The sequence below is a fragment of the Lolium perenne genome, chromosome 5 (assembly GCF_019359855.2).
Source record: "Lolium perenne isolate Kyuss_39 chromosome 5, Kyuss_2.0, whole genome shotgun sequence".
Taxonomy (NCBI): Eukaryota; Viridiplantae; Streptophyta; class Magnoliopsida; order Poales; family Poaceae; genus Lolium; species Lolium perenne.
Window position 1 is genome coordinate 157,173,523 of NC_067248.2, and position 21,984 is coordinate 157,195,506.

Genomic DNA, 21,984 nt, shown 5'->3' on the forward strand with positions numbered 1-21,984 from the left:
ACTCCCGGTGTCCTGAGACTCATCTCGATTCAAAAATCAGGTTAATTATGAAGTACTCCGACAGGTTCCAGAGTATCTGGTGACGAAGTTAACCCCGTAGGAATTGATAAATCGGAGAGGTAACTAGAGTAAAGTAAATATCTGGCGATGAGTGTAATTCCTTTCGACTGGAGTGTGTTGCTCCAAAAGCAATGTTGTCCAGTAAAAGGTAAGCCCCAAATTTTTTTTTCCAGGCTACGCATAATTTCCCACGTAATCTGTTTGTCCTCTCATATATATCAGCAGCTAAAAAAATTCAATCAATATCCAATATGATATGAGTACGTCTGAAATTCCTTGATCTGAGCAGAGAACCAGAGTAATTTCCACTGTAATAATTCGCTTGGTGCAGACCTTCTAACTAGCCAATCCTTTTTCCTTATCGTGTTTCATTCTACATGCAGTGGATTAGCAACCAAACAAGTTAGAATTTCGATCAGTGGTCTAATAAAATAAATTCAAATGAACGATGCTAGCTAGCATCTGCATTCAGCATTCAGCAGTTCTTCTCTGTCAGCACCTCGCGCAGGTGAGTAAGGTTCTTCCGGCCGTCAGGCTATGCACTTGGCATAGTGAAGTGCAGCAAATAAATTCCCTTCCTACTCTCAGCGAGTCGACGATCTCGGCAGGGTGACACTCAGCTTCAATCCGTAGATTATGCGGCCACCCATGTAGGGAAAAAGTATCCCTTGCTGTAGCCTCCAACCATATACAGACCTTCGTAAATAGGTAGCGATTCTCCATCCGCTGAAGAGATGACCACAAACGGAGAATACTGGTATATCTGAAGATAAACTGCAAAATAGTATAATTTTTATCATTAAAAATCTTTTCATTTTTACATAGCTATAACGATCAGATAACTGCTAGCGCACCCACCCTAAGGAGCACTCTAAACCTTGAATCAATATCATGAAGCCAATCATGAAGCCAATTGCTAAAGACATTGGCAACACTGGTCGGAGGATAAAGGCTGGAAGCTACTTGGATGATCGACCATATAGATCTAGCGAACTGATAGTGGAAGAATAAGTGTTTGATAGTTTCGTCTTGATGACAGAAAACGCAACAAGGGCTTCCATGCCAGTTGCGTCTAACAAGATTATCTTTTGTGAGAACGACCCCACGACGAAGATACCATCCAATTTTTTTTATTTAACGGTATTTTCATCATCCAAATTTTCTTGTTACTATTAACTGGTACTGCAGAATGGAGTATCGCTTTGTATAAAGAATCTACCGAGAAGGCCCAATTAGCATTTAGATTCCATCGAAATTCATTAGGTTCTAGTGATAGTTGAATATCCCCTAGACGAACTAGTAATGAATTCCGTGCAACTAGCCGCTGTTCGATCAAATTCCTTCTGAACGTCACATTCGGAGATGAGGTAGCCACTACCGTAGCAATGGTATCACTTTTGTAACGAAAAATACTATATAAAGCTAGATACTGTTGAGTGAGTCTAACTCACTTGGTAAGAGAAGTGGATGTACAACCTAGCCATCTAAGTTCAAGTCCCTAGGGACGCGAATTTTGGTTCTTATTATTTAAAAATAGAATCACTGTACGGGCTTCCCCTACTGTATTCCTTTCAAAAAAAGGGATATCTAACCAAATGTCCACCCAAAAACGTATATGTGCTTCCATTATGAATGGAAAAAGTACCATGACGGAAAAATAATTTCTTAGTAGCCATGAGACTAGCCCAAAAATGCGAGTCCACTGCCACATGGGACAAAACCTTCGAGCCAATATACTTTCTCCATAGAATAGTTTGCCAAACCCCTACCGAAGCTTAAACAGCCATTTACCTAGTAAGGCCGGATTCTTGAATTCGAGGTCATGAACTCCAAGCCCACCTTGCTCTTTGGGTTTGCAAACTCCACTCCACTTAACCAGTCGATATTTCTTTTTTTTTTGTACCCTTGACAAAAGAATCTAGATCGATAATAATCGAGTTTGTGTAAGACTCCTTTGGGTAAAAGAAAGAAAGATATCATATATAGTATCATATTTGTCAGTACTGAATTTATGAGTACCATTCTTCCTCCAAGAGGCAACAATTTACCTTTTCAACTACTAAGACGCTTTTGAAGTCTTTCTTCCACAATTTTCCATTCAGCATTTGTGAGTCTCCGATAATGAATCGGGATTCCCAAATAGCGAATAGGAATTTGTCTTGCCCACAACCAAACAACTCTGCATCCAGAGTTGCCTGTTGATGAGCATCACCGAAACAAAACAACTCGCTATTATGGAAGTTAATCTTTAGACCTAAAAGTTGCTCGGATGCCGCCAAAATCAATTTGGGGTTGCGAGCTTTTTCTAGATCATGATCCATATATAAAATTGTATCGTCGGCGTATTGAAGGATTGATAATCCACCATCAACAATGTGGGATTACACCTTCAATCTGGCTCTCAGACTTAGCATGCTCGATCAAGATAGCTAGCATGTCCACCACAATGTTAAATAACATTGGAGATAATGGGTCGCCTTGGCGTAAATCTTTTTGTGTCTGGACATAGTGACCAGTATCATCGTGACTTTAATAGCCACACTCCCTCCAGATACAAAATAATTAATCAAAGTGCGCCACTCAGGAGAAAAACCTTTCATCCTAAGAGTCTGCTGCAGGAAAGACCATTTGACCTTGTCATAGGCCTTTTCAAAATCTAACTTTAAAATAGCCCCATGTAATTTCTTCGTATGCATTTCATGCACAGCCTCATGCCAAACCGCTACTCCATCAACGATATTCCGTCCTTGCATGAATACGGTTTGCGTCAGTTGAACGACATGATCCGCCACCGTCTTTAGTCTAATGATGGCCACTTTCGTGAAAATCTTGAAACTTACATTTAATAGGTAGATAGGTCTGTATTGTTGAATCCTTTCTGGCTCACTAACTTTTGGTAACAAGATAATCTCACAAAAATTTAGATGAAATAATTCAAGTTGTCCAACATGAAGAAAGCTGAACATCTCTACAAGGTCTCCTTTAATAGTCTCCCAAAAAAAATTGATAAAACTTCGCAGGGAAACAATCCGGACCCAGTGCTTTATTACGTTCCCTTTGGAAAATAGCCTTATGAACCCCTTCTTCCGAATAAGGTGCTGATATAAGATTATTCTCCTCCATGGAAACTTGGGGTATGTCATCCGCTACAGCCTCATCTAGAGAAAAAGAACTCGTCTCTAGAGGACCAAACATATATTTATAGTAGTTCGTTATATAAGACTTTAGTTGCGCATGACCCTCAGTTTGCCCTTCATCTTGTATCACATAATGGATACATTTTTTTCTACGTATGTCATTGCCAATGCCATGGAAATATCTCGTATTCGAATCTCCTTCCAAAATAAACCGGGCCTTAGATCGCTGGTACTATTTAAGCTCCTCCTCACCAAGAAGATCCGCTATATGTGCATCTGATTGGCTTTTTATTTCAATCTTTTGCGGGGATAGTGGTTTTAACTCTACCAAAGCATCCAAATAATCAGTAATAGACGATAAACGAGCATCCTCCTTTTTGAGAATATCGGAGATATGTGCATCCCAATCAGAGAGGTGTTTGCGCATTGCACGCATCTTATTGTTCCACCTCGCAATTGGAGAGTTCCCCACAACCGGTCTTTCCCAAACATTTTTAACTATATATAAAAAACCGTTCCTATGTAGCCATCCAAGTTCAAACTTGAACGGTCGTTTACACAAAGGTCTAGGAGTTATAGTTGTTAAAAGAATGGGATCATGATCCGATAATTTTTCAATACGTTCTAGGGCACGAACAGACACCATAGTGTATTTATCTTCCCATTCGATATCCATTAACACGCGATCTAGCTTTTCGTATGAGGGAGCAGGTAAACGGTTGGCCCATGTAAACTGTCGACCAATCATAGCCACCTCTCGTAAATCTAAATTGTCGATGACATCATTAAATGAGAAGGGCCAATGATCATCAAAATGGCCTCTACTCTTCTCATGAGGGAATCGTAGCAAATTAAAATCCCCTCCGATAATTATCAGATATGGATTATCCTTCGCCAACTCACGTAAGAAGTCAGCCTTAAAGGCATCCTGGGCCACACCATACACAGCGACCAAATTCCAAATGAAGTTATCAGCTTTGTTCTGAATATTGAGTTTAATATGATACTCTCCATCCGAACTAGCCAAAACCTTCACGGTGTCTACTCAGACGCCAAGTAAAATGCCCCAGATCTACCTTCAGGAGGGCGAGAGAACCACTCGAAATGAATCCCGCCAGATAACCGGTCGAGGAATTTTGAGAGAAGTTCTTCTTACCCGTCTCGAAAATAGCAATAAAATCTAAAAAAATATTCTCTACAGCAATCAGCAATATGGGAATGTTTAGTCAAGTCACCAAGACCTTTACCATTCCTAAACATGTCATTCATCGAGAAACCATTTTAGATTTTACAGATCTACCATTCCGTCGTGAATTCTTCTCAGCCGAAGACCTAGAACGATGTCGAGAAGCTTTTAGCTCATATAATGAACTTAGCCCCGATTGCTCCAAATCAACCTCTGAAATGTTCCCTACTAGAGCGGAGAGAAGCTGACAATCTAGGATGTCATCACCTTCATCTTCGTCTAGTACTGTGTCTCAAGCCCAGTGGAAACTTTAGAGGCGACTGTTAGACGATCGCATTCTATATATCTCAACACACTAGCCGAAACCAAAATCTCATCGGGATGCCGACCCAAAGACACACCTATACTACCCAAATTTGAAGAAATGCGCGAATCGGAGAAAAAGCGGTAAAAGAGGCTTTAGACGGTTTCGAACCTGCAACATCTAGATTCTTCTCCGCCTTGCGCCGCATGGCCTTCTTCATCATATCCTCGTCCGTGGTAGCCGAACCACCCCAGCCATCGCATGTCAACCGCTACGCCTAACCTCCAGTTGGAGGACAGGCACGGGACACACCGGCTGAGATGGAACTGCAACCTCGGGCGATGCCGATGGCAAACTCGTGCACGGAGTAGCCCTTGCCGACGGAGGGGAGGAGGTTGGAGTAGAACCTTCCGTCGAGCTAGCGAGGGACACCGAGGACGCCGAAGGCACCGGAGGCACCCGCAGCACCGGGGGCGACATGGACACTGGTGTTGGCGAAGGCGTCCTTGGCGTGCATGGCGACGAATAGGCCGGGCACCACAGGCCAGCTGCAGGCTTGGTGACCGGCTTGTCCAGCGGCGAGCCAGGCTCCGGGGATGCCAGCCCAGCCAGATGGGAGACGGGCGCCGGGGACACCGGCCCGGCCAACGAGGAGATGGGCACCGGGGGCTCCCTCCCGGCCAGCGAGGAGGCGGGTGCATGGGACTCCCTACCGGCCAGCTTCTCCAGCGATGAAACCCTGCATAAAAAAGCAGCGGCTGGCTCAATGGTTGACGCAGCAGCTGGCTCCATGGTTGGCGCAGCAGCCCGCTGCATGGGTCGGTGACGCAGCAGCTGTCACCGTTGGGGCAGTAGCAGCACCGACAGCAGCCGCACTAGCATCCATGCTTGGAGGAGCAGCATCAGCGCCAGTAGCCGTGGTAGATGGGGTAGGCATGGTCGGCATGGGGCAGCCCGCGGCCTGTGTGGAATTAGACGGCTGCACGGCTTCCTTAGGTGACTCATGCTCCAACTCCATAAGAACAGCTCGAGGGCACGTACGACCTTGCATGAATGTGCGACCGCGAGTCAATGAAACCTCTCTATCACCTGCCGGAGGAGAAGCAACAACGTGAGGCGAGATCGCCCTAGCGCGGTCAACAATCTCCTTGACCCTGGCAGTCATCGGCGAGTGGTTTAACGGTGTGAGAGCCATCTGTGCGCCAACATGTGGCGTAGTTCCCTCCCCCGCATCAGCCACATGAGACTGACCATCCACATCCATATGAGCAGAATCCAGCGCATCACTAGGAGGAAAATCATCAGACTTGTCGCCCTATATCTCATGAAAATCATCGTCAGCACCATGTTGGGGACATAACCATCTGCCTCCCTTCGAAATCGCAACATATACCCATTAAGCTTTAACAAGGCAATAACCTCCAGACACAGCAGCTTCGACCCATATGTCACCTTCTCCAGAATAGCTAGGTCCCTCAAGGCAACGAGAATGCGAACAACACCCTGACTCCAGAGTGAAACCAGATCAACGTCAATAGTCGCACCAATGAGAGAACCTACAGCCCACAGTGCATGGAATTTTCTAATAGTGTGAGGAACACCATCGACATGTACCCATACTAGCTCCATGACAAACTCCGGGACTATATCCTGCTGTCTCCACGAGCTGACCAAAGCTTGCGCTTAACCTTAGGAACACTCATCTGCATCCCATGAATCCGAGCCAAGTCCTCCGCCGAGGGGGTACCAATAAGAAAGGAGTTAGCCCCATGATCAATGGGCTCCCACTTCCATGTCGGATTAACGGGACACATATGTGCCATAATCCTCTGAATATCCTGAGCGGTGGCAGACTCCTCCCCAGAAACCTGCACAAGAGCTGTCGGCGTCCCAGAAGTGATCAAGTGCGGCTTATAAATCGAATTCGGAAGAGACAAATTTAGCGTCACATCATGACCACATCCCACAAAGTGACCAAAGAGGCTTAGGCAACTTTATAATCGGACACCGAATCGTAGAATGTGCGGCATTGTCACACACTAGACAATAGTGAATCACGTTGCAATCCTTTGTAGCATGCGTATTCACCACACACTTCCAACAGCGGCCGGTCTTCTTTTGCTTGGGAGCAACAACCACCACCTCAGGAGCCACTATAACTGGCGGTGGCATTGGCACAGTGGCGGCCGTTTCAGCGGAGGTCACCACGGCATGCCCCTAGACAGTACCACCTGGCTGAGCAAACAACTGAGGTAAGACCATCTGGCCTGTAGCCGACGCCACCATACCCGCCGCAACTTTTTTTTCGATAAAGGGAATATATTAATATAAAAAAGATACCAATTACACCCAGCTTCTGCAACAACGCACCACCCTAATGGCACTACGGATGCACACATCCAAAAAAAGGAAAAGAAAACTAAGAAACAAAAGTCCCGCTACAATATCTCGGGCCTAACAACAGCAGTACATCCACCGCCAAGACAACACCTGAATTACAGACTCTCCAAAAAACGACACCTCCAAGAAGGGAACAGTGCTCAAACACCATCGTCGCCCGATCAAAGATCTTAGGTTTTCACCCCGAAGATAGTCCCCGCTCTCAAAACAATGCCTCCACCAAGGTCATTGCCAGGCACAACCAGTTAAGGCCAGACCTTGGGTTTTCACCCTGAAAGGTAGGACTCTGCGCTTCACCTGTGTTGTCGCCCCCACTTTCATACCGCTGCTGTGAAGCCTGGAACACCAAGCCAGTCTCTCAACAGCGCGGAGACTTGAACCTCCCTTAGCTAGTCCTCCCCTCCGGCCTTCATGAAATTCTCTTCTTCCGACTTTCATCATGGATCCATAGTCACTTGATGTCAACACAGAAAAAGAGCTTCGCGCTGCTCCCTGCAGAACCAAACGGTCGGAATAAAAACATGGGTGCGCACGACCGAATACCTCCGATCCAGCAAACTCCAGGAAAAGCACTGTTACATAAGGGTTAGCATTTTTTTATTCTTCCGTTTCCTCTGTTGTCCAGCATGCGTACGCTGCTGATGTTGCTAGGGATCGGAGGTTGCGGCATATACTGGCCATACTCTAATATTGCATCAGCGGAGCAAAGTACCCAGCCGGAGTCATCGGCCGCTGTGGTGGACGAAAACCACCTGGATTCCGCATCATCATGGACGGACCAGGCGGCATGAGTGCTCCGTGCCCCGGTCGGCCATCCTTGAAACCCAGGAGGTCCCGCATAGGGCACGGAGCTTCCTGCAGCCGCAGCCTCCGCCGATCGAGCAGCAGGCGCAACAACGCCGATAGCAGCCCCAGGTGACACCGGCGGACGAGGAGGAACCCCGACCATAGCCGGCGGCGCGCGGGAGCCGGCAACTACCGGCGCGAAGGACCGAATAGTAGTTGTCGGGGAAGAACTTGAACGTGCGATCGGCGAGGCGATGTGGAGACCTGAAGCAGCGGTGGTGGCGGCATCGAGAACAACGGAGCCGATGTGAGTCTGGTAAATTAAACAGTCCGTAAAAATGATTTACATCGAGCCGAGACTGGTCCACCACCTAGACCGTTCCTGTTCCTGTTCCCCCACCTCGCCATTATCGACAAATCGAGTCCGCCATGGCGGAGAGGAGGTCAACGAACGGCGAGGGGGAGTTTTATAAAAAGTTGCATGATTTTATTTTTACGATTTTTTTATGTGCATCGTTTGATTCGTAGGATTAAATCCTTAGAAATGCATAGAAATTTTTCTACATAATTACATTGCACTATGTTTTCGAAGAAATTTTTAGCCACTCAATTCCTCCTATTTCATGTGAATCAAATGCTACTTAAATAAAAAAATTATAATTTTCAAATCTTACAAATTTTTACTGGACATGACATTCCAATTCTGCAATAACATAATATCTTAATAACAGTACGGATGCACAAAGCTAAAAAGGAGAAAAATAAACTAAGAAATAAAAGTCTCGCTATGGTATTTCAGCCTTAAGAGCAACAATACATCCACCACCAAGACAACACCTGAACTCCAAACTCTCTAAAAGCGACGTCTCCAAGAAGAAAACAGTGTACAATATTATCATCGCTTGATCCAAAATATTAGGTTCTCACTCTAAAAATAGTCTCCTCTCTCGAAACAATGGCTTTAACAAGGCTATTGCCAGACACAATCAATTAAGGTCAAACCTTAAACTATCACCATGAAAGATAAGACCCTGAATTTCACTTGTGTTGCCGCTCCACTTGCATACTGCTGCTGCAAAAACCGGAACATCAAGCAAGTTTCTAAACAACGCAGAGATTCGAAACAAGCGGAACAATGCCTGGAAACAAGCGGTAATTGATCGATACGACAAGGAACGAATATAAGCTGAATCGGAGACGACCGACGACAGAGTACCCAACGTAATAGTGCATGCATCGCGGATCGAGATGACCGAGGACAAAGTACCCACTCTATACTGTTTCCAAATATGATTCCATCATATTCATATATTCGGTGTTCAAGTATAGCTGTACCAGCTTCTTTAAGTATATTGTTTCAAAGCACAATTCCACATCAATTATTCACTGTTATTTCCATGAATAATTTCACATCTAGGTTTTCATTGCGGGAGTATAACAATGTAGCGAAGATGCAAAATATTGAAGGCCATAAATTCCTACAGTGGATAAGACCCACAGCCCAACCCCTCGAAGGGACTTCACTGAGTGGTGATGCTGCGATCCACACCCTGACCCATACGCAAATGAAATTTGTCGCTGATTATTCCGACAGCGTGGTGGATTCGAAGCATCGAAATGAGGCCAGTCTTCGACAACGCTAGCCGGCCGCTTGATATCCTCCCTGCTGGACATGATTGAGGCTGAAGCAAGATCGTGGGTAAGTGTGGGAGCAAGGTGTCTTCGCTAGGTTCTCCCCCTATATAGCTTTCGGGTTGAGTTGTATGGTGTGGTGTTACTTCACTCCTAAATTTGTACATATATATATCTTCTATTCTACGGATGAAGATTTCTTGCTCCCGAGCTCCAGTGCTCCTGGTTAGTTTAAAAAATTCAAAATCATATTTGTGAGTTTCAAAAAAAATTGAAAAAAACATTCGAATGTAGCTCATGAATTATCCCACAAACGTGTAAAATATCACTTTCAAATATTTTGTATCCTGAGCTGTACAAAAATAACAAAAATGTAGATCTGTAGAAGTATGTTTGAAATCTCAAAATTTTATCAGATTTGTCATTTTTGTGTAGCCCATAATACAACAAATTTAGAGTCACGATTTTACATGCTTGTGGGATACAACACTAACTATGTGCCGAATTATTTTCATATTTTTTTGAAACTTTTAAACCATGATTTTAAATGTTTTTTAACGGCGAGAGCACTGGTGCTCGGGAGCAAATGACACTTTCCGCTATTCTACCGATGCATCAAAGTATAATGTTTTTTTTGCATTTTTGCGAAAAAAGTTCAGTACACAGGCGGAGTTTTTTTTTTTGTTTCTTGCGAATACTACACAGGCCGAGCTCGACTCCCACATTTCGAAAGAGAAACGACTCTGTCGATGGAATATTCAAAGTCTCCTCTATGGAAGACATTATACAATCGTTACTTGTTGGTCGCTCCAATAATTCTGTTTCCTGACTGGTACCCAGTCGCCGGTTCTCCCTTGATATACCCATTACTTGTGTGTCTTCTCAGTTCTCACAGCATCATTGCAACAGTTTCTAGCTGCTCAAACTATATACAGCCATGGCAACCAACCAAAACGAGACACCTTCGTTCTTCAACTTCCTAAAGGAAGGAGTCCTCCTGCCGAGCCGCAACCGGAGGCTCTTCACAGCGGTCTGCGCACTCATCCTTGTCTCCACCGCGCTGCTCGTCCTTGGCAACGACCTCGCCGTGCAGCGCATCCACGACCAGATCCAGCTCGACGTCAAGGCGCTCAGCACCACAGAGCCCGGAAGCGTCCAGTTCGCCAAGCTACTACAGGAGATACAAAATGACACCAAGAAGCTCCTTCTCGTCGCCATGGGATCCATCCTGATCGCCGTCGTCGTCGGCTCCGCCGTTCGGATCGTCGTCCTCTTCGCCGCCGTCTCAACCTACTCCAGCGACGGCGAGCAGCGCGCTACTACCTTTGGCGCGCTCCTCGGCCAAGCCAAGGCGCAGATCAAGGGACCCCTGTTCACGCTCGCCTTCGTCTACGTCGTTGAGATCGTCTGCGTCGTGCCTCTGGTGGCCATGGTAGCACTTGTCGGCTTTCTCGTGGCGAAGCAATACCTCGTGGCTTTGCTTGTGGTCTCGCTCCTCGTGATCGCTGCCTCCGTCTGCCTCGTCTACTTCTCCTTCATCTGTTCTTTCAGCGTCGTGGTGGCGGTGGCCGAACCCGGCTGCCACGGCGCAGCCGCGTTAGGCAAGGCCTGGAGGCTGGCGAGCGGGAAGAAGTGGCAGATCGTGCTGTACGTCGCCATCACCGGAGCACTGGCCGCGGCCGTGTTGCCGGTGCACACGCTCGCAAGGACGTGCGCGGGTAACAGCGTGGCGCCTGGGTTGCTCCTAGGTCTGGTGTACGTGGTTATGCTGGCGCTCGTGCAGTTGTTCGCCGTCTGCGCCATGACCGCGTTCTACTACGAGCGCAGGGAGAGCATCGACAGCCAGCTGGGGGCTACTACTGTTTACGCCAAGGTAGCAACGGAAGAAGCAAACGCTTGACTTGATCATTAGCTCAACTTGGTGTCTGACCCATGTAAATTTCGGCTTGTAATACTATATGTAGTGCTAATACTCCATCTGTCTACAAATATGAGGCTTATATATGTTTTTTAGTGTGTACATACACTACGGGAAAAACTGAAGTTGCCGTGTTGCCAAACCTTTGCCGTGTGCCAAGAGCCTCGGAACACGGCAATCACAAGCTTTGCCGTGTACCAGGGAGAAAGAACACGGCAAAGATTTAAAACACGGCAATATCACAAAAAAGAACACGGCAAAAAAACAACCACGGCGAAGGTCCGAAAAAGAACACGGCAAAGAGTCGAACACGGCGAACTTCAGCCAGGACACACGGCAAAGGTCGACGGCACGGCAAAGACTGTGCCACGTGTCCGGAGGGAGCTCTCAGGACGGCGCCGTCATAACGGTGTGCCTTTGCCGTGTGTCCCTAACGGACACACGGCAAAGATCCTTCTCCCGCGCACACCCCTCCTCTCCCGCCAACTTTTCCCGCGCGTAGTAGAACGCCGGCAGTATTTTGGCGCGAAACCTTCGCCGTGTTCAAAAGAGGAAGGAACACGGCAAAGGGGTCTTTGCCGTGTGCCAAAACAAAAAGAACACGGCAAAGATGGCTTTGCCGTGTGTAATTCTATAAAGCACACGGCAAAGGTCAGTTTCCCTCATCTTCCCCGCCATTTCTCTCTTCTTTCCCGCCGTTTCTTTCCCGCCATTTCTCTCTACTTTCCCGCCGTTTCTTTCCCGCCATTTCAGCACTCGCCCTCCCTATATATACCCATGTGTTTTCTTTGTGTGTTCCCAACTCAGTGAACCCCGGCCTGCGGTTCTGGTGGTTCGTCATTTCATGTGGGTCCCATTTTGGGCAGAAATGTATCGAAACAAAGTCGGAAATATGCGAGACGTTGCGGGGCGTCGTTTTATGTGACCTAGTAGCGAGAACAAAAGACGGATGCGGGATATGGATGTTCTTCTGAAAAACCCTTCACGAAATGAGCTATCATGTCCGGAGTTACATGGCTATTAGGGCAAAAGAGCTAGGTATTGCCCTCCGGACACGCATAGCTCGTCGGAACGAGCCCATATCGGGCACGTGCGTGTGCCTTGGGACGGGAAGCAACACCGTATGCAGTGTTTCCCTTTCGGTGCAACGAAAAACCTGTTTCCCATTTCCCGAGTGCCGAAGCGGGCTATTTTTGTGAAGCACCTACAGAGGGCGCATTCAATAATTCAACGGGACCTCTGCAAGTTGATAGAGGAACGCATATACACCACAGATCACATGCGTGCCGCGCGGGTTAGCTTTCTGGGTAGACACGCGGCTCCGTGCGGTGTCCTGCCGATTCCGCTGGAAACGGTCCGGATTTGAACTAAGCGTCCACTTTCTGCCACCCCAAATTTTTTGGAAAAATCATTTTTAGAACCGGGACATGTTATTTTATGTGTAAAGGTAACCTCGGTTTCGCGCGTTCCTAACCCGGTGAACCCCGGCCTGCGGTTGTGGTGGTTCGTCTTTTCATGTGGGTCCCATTTTGGGCAGAAATGTATCGAAACAAAGTCGGAAATATGCGAGACGTTGCGGGGCGTCGTTTTATGTGACCTAGTAGCGAGAACAAAAGACGGATGCGGGATACGGATGTTCTTCTGAAAAACCCTTCACGAAATGAGCTATCATGTCCGGAGTTACATGGCTATTAGGGCAAAAGAGCTAGGTATTGCCCTCCGGACACGCATAGTTCGTCGGAACGAGCCCATATTGGGCACGTGCGTGTGCCTTGGGACGGGAAGCAACGCCGTATGCAGTGTTTCCCTTTCGGTGCAACGAAAAACCCGTTTCCCATTTCCCGAGTGCCGAAGCGGGCTATTTTTTTGAAGCACCTACAGAGGGCGCATTCAATAATTCAACGGGACCTCTGCAAGTTGATAGAGGAACGCATATACACCACAGATCACATGCGTGCCGCGCGGGTTAGCTTTCTGGGTAGACACGCGGCTCCGTGCGGTGTCCTGCCGATTCCTGAAACGGTCCGGATTTGAACTAAGCGTCCACTTTCTGCCACCCCAAATTTTTTGGAAAAATCATTTTTAGAACCGGGACACGTTATTTTATGTGTAAAGGTAACCTCGGTTTCGCGCGTTCCTAACCCGGTGAACCCCGGCCTGCGGTTGTGGTGGTTCGTCTTTTCATGTGGGTCCCATTTTGGGCAGAAATGTATCGAAACAAAGTCGGAAATATGCGAGACGTTGCGGGGCGTCGTTTTATGTGACCTAGTAGCGAGAACAAAAGACGGATGCGGGATACGGATGTTCTTCTGAAAAACCCTTCACGAAATGAGCTATCATGTCCGGAGTTACATGGCTATTAGGGCAAAAGAGCTAGGTATTGCCCTCCGGACACGCATAGTTCGTCGGAACGAGCCCATATCGGGCACGTGCGTGTGCCTTGGGACGGGAAGCAACGCCGTATGCAGTGTTTCCCTTTCGATGCAACGAAAAACCCGTTTCCCATTTCCCGAGTGCCGAAGCGGGCTATTTTTGTGAAGCACCTACAGAGGGCGCATTCAATAATTCAACGGGACCTCTGCAAGTTGATAGAGGAACGCATATACACCACAGATCACATGCGTGCCGCGCGGGTTAGCTTTCTGGGTAGACACGCGGCACCGTGCGGTGTCATAACTATTCAGAAGCAAACGGTCCGGATTTGAACTAAGCGTCCACTTTCTGCCACCCCAAATTTTTTGGAAAAATCATTTTTAGAACCGGGACACGTTATTTTATGTGTAAAGGTAACCTCGGTTTCGCGCGTTCCTAACCCGGTGAACCCCGGCCTGCGGTTGTGGTGGTTCGTCTTTTCATGTGGGTCCCATTTTGGGCAGAAATGTATCGAAACAAAGTCGGAAATATGCGAGACGTTGCGGGGCGTCGTTTTATGTGACCTAGTAGCGAGAACAAAAGACGGATGCGGGATACGGATGTTCTTCTGAAAAACCCTTCACGAAATGAGCTATCATGTCCGGAGTTACATGGCTATTAGGGCAAAAGAGCTAGGTATTGCCCTCCGGACACGCATAGTTCGTCGGAACGAGCCCATATCGGGCACGTGCGTGTGCCTTGGGACGGGAAGCAACGCCGTATGCAGTGTTTCCCTTTCGGTGCAACGAAAAACCCGTTTCCCATTTCCCGAGTGCCGAAGCGGGCTATTTTTTTGAAGCACCTACAGAGGGCGCATTCAATAATTCAACGGGACCTCTGCAAGTTGATAGAGGAACGCATATACACCACAGATCACATGCGTGCCGCGCGGGTTAGCTTTCTGGGTAGACACGCGGCTCCGTGCGGTGTCCTGCCGATTCCGCTGGAAACGGTCCGGATTTGAACTAAGCGTCCACTTTCTGCCACCCCAAATTTTTTGGAAAAATCATTTTTAGAACCGGGACACGTTATTTTATGTGTAAAGGTAACCTCGGTTTCGCGCGTTCCTAACCCGGTGAACCCCGGCCTGCGGTTGTGGTGGTTCGTCTTTTCATGTGGGTCCCATTTTGGGCAGAAATGTATCGAAACAAAGTCGGAAATATGCGAGACGTTGCGGGGCGTCGTTTTATGTGACCTAGTAGCGAGAACAAAAGACGGATGCGGGATACGGATGTTCTTCTGAAAAACCCTTCACGAAATGAGCTATCATGTCCGGAGTTACATGGCTATTAGGGCAAAAGAGCTAGGTATTGCCCTCCGGACACGCATAGTTCGTCGGAACGAGCCCATATCGGGCACGTGCGTGTGCCTTGGGACGGGAAGCAACGCCGTATGCAGTGTTTCCCTTTCGATGCAACGAAAAACCCGTTTCCCATTTCCCGAGTGCCGAAGCGGGCTATTTTTGTGAAGCACCTACAGAGGGCGCATTCAATAATTCAACGGGACCTCTGCAAGTTGATAGAGGAACGCATATACACCACAGATCACATGCGTGCCGCGCGGGTTAGCTTTCTGGGTAGACACGCGGCTCCGTGCGGTGTCCTGCCGATTCATGAAACGGACCGGATGTGAACTAAGCGTCCACTTTCTGCCACCCCAAATTTTTTGGAAAAATCATTTTTAGAACCGGGACACGTTATTTTATGTGTAAAGGTAACCTCGGTTTCGCGCGTTCCTAACCCGGTGAACCCCGGCCTGCGGTTCTGGTGGTTCGTCATTTCATGTGGGTCCCATTTTGGGCAGAAATGTATCGAAACAAAGTCGGAAATATGCGAGACATTGCGGGGCGTCGTTTTATGTGACCTAGTAGCGAGAACAAAAGACGGATGCGGGATACAGATGTTCTTCTGAAAAACCCTTCACAAAATGAGCTATCATTTCCGGAGTTACATGGCTATTAGGGCAAAAGAGCTAGGTATTGCCCTCCGGACACGCATAGTTCGTCGGAACGAGCCCATATCGGGCACGTGCGTGTGCCTTGGGAAGGGAAGCAACGCCGTATGCAGTGTTCCCCTTTCGGTGCAACGAAAAACCCGTTTCCCATTTCCCGAGTGCCGAAGCGGGCTATTTTTGTGAAGCACCTACAGAGGGCGCATTCAATAATTCAACGGGACCTCTGCAAGTTGATAGAGGAATGCATATACACCACAGATCACATGCGTGCCGCGCGGGTTAGCTTTCTGGGTAGACACGCGGCTCCGTGCGGTGTCCTGCCGATTCCGCTGGAAACGGTCCGGATTTGAACTAAGCGTCCACTTTTTGCCACCCCAAATTTTTTGGAAAAATCATTTTTAGAACCGGGACACGTTATTTTATGTGTAAAGGTAACCTCGATTTCGCGCGTTCCTAACCCGATTGGCGTGTTCCGTTCATTTTAGTAAAAGAAGGAAGGGAAATCAAAAAAAATTTGAAATAACCTTTGCCGTGTGCACTTTTGGTGGGAACACGGCAAATGGGATATGCCGTGTGCTTTCTTGATGGGTTCACGGCGAAGGGGCCTTTGCCGTGTGCAAAGGCGAGGGACTTAGGGTTTTATGGCTGGAAGTGTACGTTCGATTGGAAAAAAAAAAAACGCAATCTTCCCTGACCTGACCCCCCGCGCCGCCGTCCCCAACCTCGCGACCCCACGCCGCCGTCCCCAACCTCGCGCCCCCACGCCGCCGCCCCCAACCTCGCGCCGCTGTCGACCATGGCCGCGCCCCATCCTCGCTTCCGCGCCACCGCCCCCCTCCTCGCGCCCTAGCTCGCCCCCGCTGCCCGCCGCCAGCCGCCCCTGGCCCTGCCCGCCCCCGCCGCCCGCCGCCCTGATGCACGCCGGCTGCGTCGTCCAAGAGCAGGAGCAGGAGCGCCCGGCCTGGTTGCCTACTCAACCTCAGCTGGCGCACAGCGGCCGCGTCCTCCAAGCGGAGGAGCAGAAGCTGGCGTGTCGTCTCCGTGCTCATCCTCTGTAAGAAAGAAGTACGTTTTCTACATGTATTTCCTGCATTCAGTCGGCAGACTAGTGTTTGCTCAATTGTTATTAATAAATTGCTGTTCACCTATTGCTCCAATAGACTTTATGCTAGTGCAAATAGAACGAAAGTTCATACATCTGTGGAAATATGAACTGAGCTGAACTAAATGCAACCCTGCTAACTGAATTTGAACAAAATGCTATCCATAACAGTATTTGAACAGACTAGCACCCACATCTGAATGCAAATCGTTGGTGCTAAGTGCTAAGTGTTTATTATGCCACTACACTATTGTGTCTATTTTTGGTGCAGATTTTCCACATGCTGTAGTGCCTTCGTTTTGTTTACACTGTTTGTGCAAATAATTGGCTATAGAAGTGTACTAATTTTTATTTACGCTCAAGCAGTAGGACACTGTATATTTGTTTTGTTTAAATAGAAGAAGAGTATTTACATAATTATTTTTGCAGGATCTGCGTCGAGTTTGAGGGTAGGGCGCCGTCTTTGCAGGGCATCTTCGGCGGCGATCGATTACGCTTCGAGGGTAAGGCCTTTCCACCTCTCGTGCCTAGGATTTTTTTTGTGTCTAGACAACCAAGTCGGTCGCGAAACCTAGGTGTCTCCCGTTCGGAAGGGCTACGCGAATAAATATGCTTTAAATTGCATATTTATAACCGTAACTCTTCCGGATTGTCCACGTTTTTTGGACAGCCGGAGGATGTGTAGATTGGGTACGTTTTCCATGCTCTAGTCCGTTCCGAGACAGGATTTCGGCGGTGCCTTCCCGTTGTTCTCCGGATGCACAACCTCTCGACTATTCGCCGAGACGTGTATCTGGAGAACAACGGGGAGGTGCTGCCGAAATTCTGTCTTGGTACGGCTAGAGCATGGAGAACGTATCCAATCTGCACATCCTCGGGTGGGATTAGGATCCTAGTACAGCCATAGGATGAGTGACGTAAAACTTGTGACAAACCATGGAACTAATACCGGTTGCAATTATTTGTGAAATGTGGATTGAAAGGATTGTATGAATGTTTTGGCACTAATGAAGGATGGAGAATCGCGATTGGATGTACACGGGCAGAAACAGCAAGTGGGACTTTACAGTTGAATGGAGAGACAAGACCAAGCAATTTGTGGAAAATGCGTTTGCAGACCCCAGCAAGCCCGCAAAAATATTCTGCCCATGCAAGAAATGCCGTAACGAGAAACGACAGAATAAGGATGACGTTAGTAAACACTTGATCAAGGAAGGGTTCACACCGTTCTACCATGTTTGGAAATTCCATGGCGAAAAGCCGCCTAAACGTGCGAGAACGCAGTCACAACAGTCACAACAGAGTCAGCCAGCGGGACATTTTCGTGCTGGGTTTGATAACTGCCTGGATGACTTTCTTGATGCAAACGCACCTGAGGAGGTGGAGACACATGAGGAGGCGGTGACCCCTGAGGAGGCGGACACAACTGAGGTGCCGGAGCCGAGCACAAAGAAGTTCTACGAGACTTTGTTTGCCGCGCAAAAACCTCTTCATTCACTTACAGAGGTTACCCAGCTGGATGCAATCGCTCGCCTAATGGTCTTCAAGAGCGATAGGAACTTGAGTAGAGATGGGTTCGATGATCTTCTGACTATCATTGGCAGCATTCTGCCGCAAGGGCACCTCCTAACGAAGAACATGTATGAGTCTAACAAAATCCTCAGTGCACTTAAGATGCCATATGAGCAGATACATTGTTGTCCAAAGGGATGCATGCTATTCAGGAAAGAACATGCTGAAGGAAAGTATTGCATCAAATGCAAATCCTCTAGGTATTTCGAGGTGGACTCCGGTAATGGTCAGAAAAGGCAGACAGGGGTTGCCCAAAAGATCCTCCGGTACCTTCCATTTCTCCCGAGGATCCAACGGCTTTTCATGACGGAGGAATCTGCCCAACAGATGCGCTGGCCCTCATTGGGGCATAGATATCGTAAGGAGAAGATGATACATCCATCGGATGGTGCAGCATGGCAGAAGTTCGCAGCTTTGCATCCGAAGAAAGCAGGCGACCCAAGGAGTGTGGCAATTGCGATATCCACGGATGGGTTCAATCCATATGGCATGTCAGCTGCGACATATAGTTGTTGGCCCGTATTTGTTATTCCCCTGAACCTGCCCCCTGGCGTTGTCATGAGATCGCAGAACATGTTTGTGTCGCTCATAATCCCAGGGCCAAAATACCCGGGTAAGAACATGAGCGTGTACCTGGAACCGTTGGTGGATGACTTGCTTGTTGGATGGGAGGGGCGCGGGGTGCGCACATATGACGCCGTAACAAAAAAGCACTTTGATATGTATGTCTGGTACCACACATCTCTGCATGACCTACCGGCACGTGCTTTGTTCTGCGGCTGGTGTACACATGGGAAGTGGCCTTGCCCTGTGTGTAGGCAGGCAGTGACTTTCTTCTGGCTGACAAAGGGAGGCAAGTATTCCTGCTTTGACGAACATCGAAAGTTCCTTGACCAGAATCATAGATTCCGGAGTGACAAAAAGAGGTTCAAGAAAGGCGTTGCTATCACTACTCCACGACCACGGTTGAGGACCGGCGCCGAAATCAAGGCTGAGTTGGAAGCTCTCCGCCCTAATGCCAATGGGAATGGTTTCGAAGGATATGGAGAGACACACCAGTGGACTCACATTCCATGCTTATGGAAACTCCCTTATTTTCATCAGCTCGAGCTCCCGCATAACATTGATGTAATGCACACTGAAAAGAATATCGCTGAGGCCCTTTGGAGCACCATCATGGACACTGAGAAGACGAAAGATAACATTAAGGCACGAATCGATCAACAACAGTGGTGCGATAGGCCAGAATACGACATGAAGCCTCCTGGAGTCAAAGGCCCCAAGTGGTCTAAGCCAAAGGCCCGATTCTGCCCTTCACGGTCCGATCGGAGAGACATATTCAGGTGGATCGCGGACTGCTTGTGTTTTCCTGATGGGTACGCAGCTAACTGGGCGAGGGGTGCAAACATTGACACGTTGCGAGTAGGAGGGCTCAAGAGTCACGACTATCACGTATGGCTAGAGCGGATAATGCCGGTGATGATTCGAGGCTTTGTCGACGAGGAGACTTGGCTAGTGCTGTCAGAGTTGAGCTTTTTCTTCCGCCAGCTCTGTGCTAAGGAGCTAGACCGTAAAGTGGTTGAGAAGCTGCATGACCAGGCACCGGAGTTGCTTTGCAAGCTAGAGATGCTCCTTCCGCCAGGGTTCTTTAATCCGATGCAGCATATGATCCTGCATCTCCCGTGGGAGGCGTTGCTGGGGGGCACTGTGCAAACCCGTTGGCAGTATGGGCCTGAGAGAGAAACGAAGAAGCTTCGTGAAATGTGTGGCAACAAATGCAAGATCGAGGCATCCATTGCCGAGGCTGTTCTTAAGGTGGAAGTGTCAAACTTCACGACAAAGTACTATGATGAAAACATTGCTACTCGACACAATCCAGTGCTTCGTTACAATGCTGCCGACCCTAAAGATGTTGCACAACTTAGCATCTTCATCGGGCTGGGTGGCAAATCAAGTGGCACACAGAAAAAGTGTATCAAAAATCAAGAGTGGGAAGAGATCCACACATATGTTCTGAAAAGCATGGATGAAGTGAAGCCGTACATCGAGTAAGTGTTAAATGCTTAGTTGTTGCAAACATTTACTCGTTATTAGTTCGTAGCTAACTCTTCTCCTTTTCATTGCCATAGACAATTCAATGAAAAATACTGGAAGGTACGGAGCAGGGGTCCTAACTACAAAGAAAAGGACGAGCTCTTTAAAAAGGGTGGTGGATTCGGTTTCATTAGTTGGTTCTCGTCTTTGGTACTATTCTATCTAACTTCGATTGTAGTATCGACACCCATCGAACACTTTTCGTACTAAACTTGGCGTTGTAACTTGTAGGCAAAAAGGGATAGAGAGATGAATCCCGAGCTGCGAAAAATTGCCAATGGCTTTGAGTATTCCACGGCGTCATACAATGCTTATGACGTGAATGGGTATCGCTTCCATACCCACGAGTACACACAGAGCCGTCCCAACCGGAAGACAATAAATAGCGGGGTCTTATGTGAAGGCTCGGATGGACTCCATTACTATGGAAGAGTCGAGGGTATATACGAGCTGAATTATGGCTTTGGCAAAGGGCTAAATCCTGTTGTATTCAAATGTCATTGGTTCGACCCACGTCGGGTGAAACGGAAACCTGAGATTGGGTTGGTTGAAGTTGACCGAAGCTCGGTATATGCTGGAGATGATGTATATATATTGGCTACCCAGGCTTTCCAAGTATTCTATCTCCCATACGCGTGCAAGAACCCGAGAAAAGGTCTACTGAATTGGGATGTTGTGATCACGGTACCGACGCACAACAGGCCTCCTTTGCCAAACAGTGAAGATTACCGTCGCCTAGACCCCTCTACATACGACGGCGACTTCTATCAGGAAGAAGGGCTACCAGGGAAATTTACTATCGACTTGCCTTCAAATGAGGACATGGAGGAAGAACACGAAGCTACGGGCATGGATGAAGACACGGCGCAAGATGAAGTTGAGGATGTCGAGAACCAACAAGACTTGACATTGCTTGAGCGCTTTCGTGCAGGCCTTGACGCCGATGATCCCGTGGGACCACCGCCAGGTTACGTGGATGATTGGTGGGGCAACGATGATAGCGATGATGACACAACTGCTCACACAATTGCTCGCGATGAGCCGGACAATGGATACTAAAGTTTGTAGCAACTCTATGTAATAATTATTGTAAAACTAGCCTATTTGTGAGAACTCTATGTGATTGTTAGGCTACCCTATAATTTTGCATTATCGACTTGTGGATGGTTTTGTACATAATTTGTTGCATTATAATATTCTTAATTTACTTGTTGATGTCCTTATTAATATTCATCTACTTATATCACTTTTGTATCATGTGTACTAATGAAACTAATCTTTTTTGTCAATGCAGGTGATTGAAAGATGCCACGGGGAGGAGGCGGAAAAGGAAAGGGGGCGGCAAAGACCGCCAAGAAGAGAGTCAAGAAATTGGCGAATATTGTGACATCCGTCAAGAAGGTTGTTGGGGGCCCTTCAGGATCCACT

General features: G+C 47.8%; 2 protein-coding genes across 2 annotated transcripts; both read left to right on the forward strand.

The window, feature by feature from the left end:
- The first annotated feature begins 10,357 nt into the window (after positions 1–10,357).
- On the forward strand, positions 10,358–11,516 carry LOC127304878 (uncharacterized). Its single transcript, XM_051335443.2, has one exon. The coding sequence runs from the start codon at positions 10,443–10,445 to the stop codon at positions 11,403–11,405; it is 963 nt and encodes a 320-aa protein (XP_051191403.1). The 5' UTR covers positions 10,358–10,442; the 3' UTR covers positions 11,406–11,516.
- A 6,560-nt stretch (positions 11,517–18,076) lies between these two features.
- Positions 18,077–21,615, forward strand: LOC127303685 (uncharacterized). Its single transcript, XM_051334394.1, has 5 exons — positions 18,077–18,081; positions 18,168–19,193; positions 19,281–20,510; positions 20,592–20,706; positions 20,788–21,615. Exons 1-5 carry the CDS (start codon positions 18,077–18,079, stop codon positions 21,613–21,615), a joined length of 3,204 nt encoding a protein of 1,067 aa, XP_051190354.1.
- Positions 21,616–21,984: the final 369 nt, after the last annotated feature.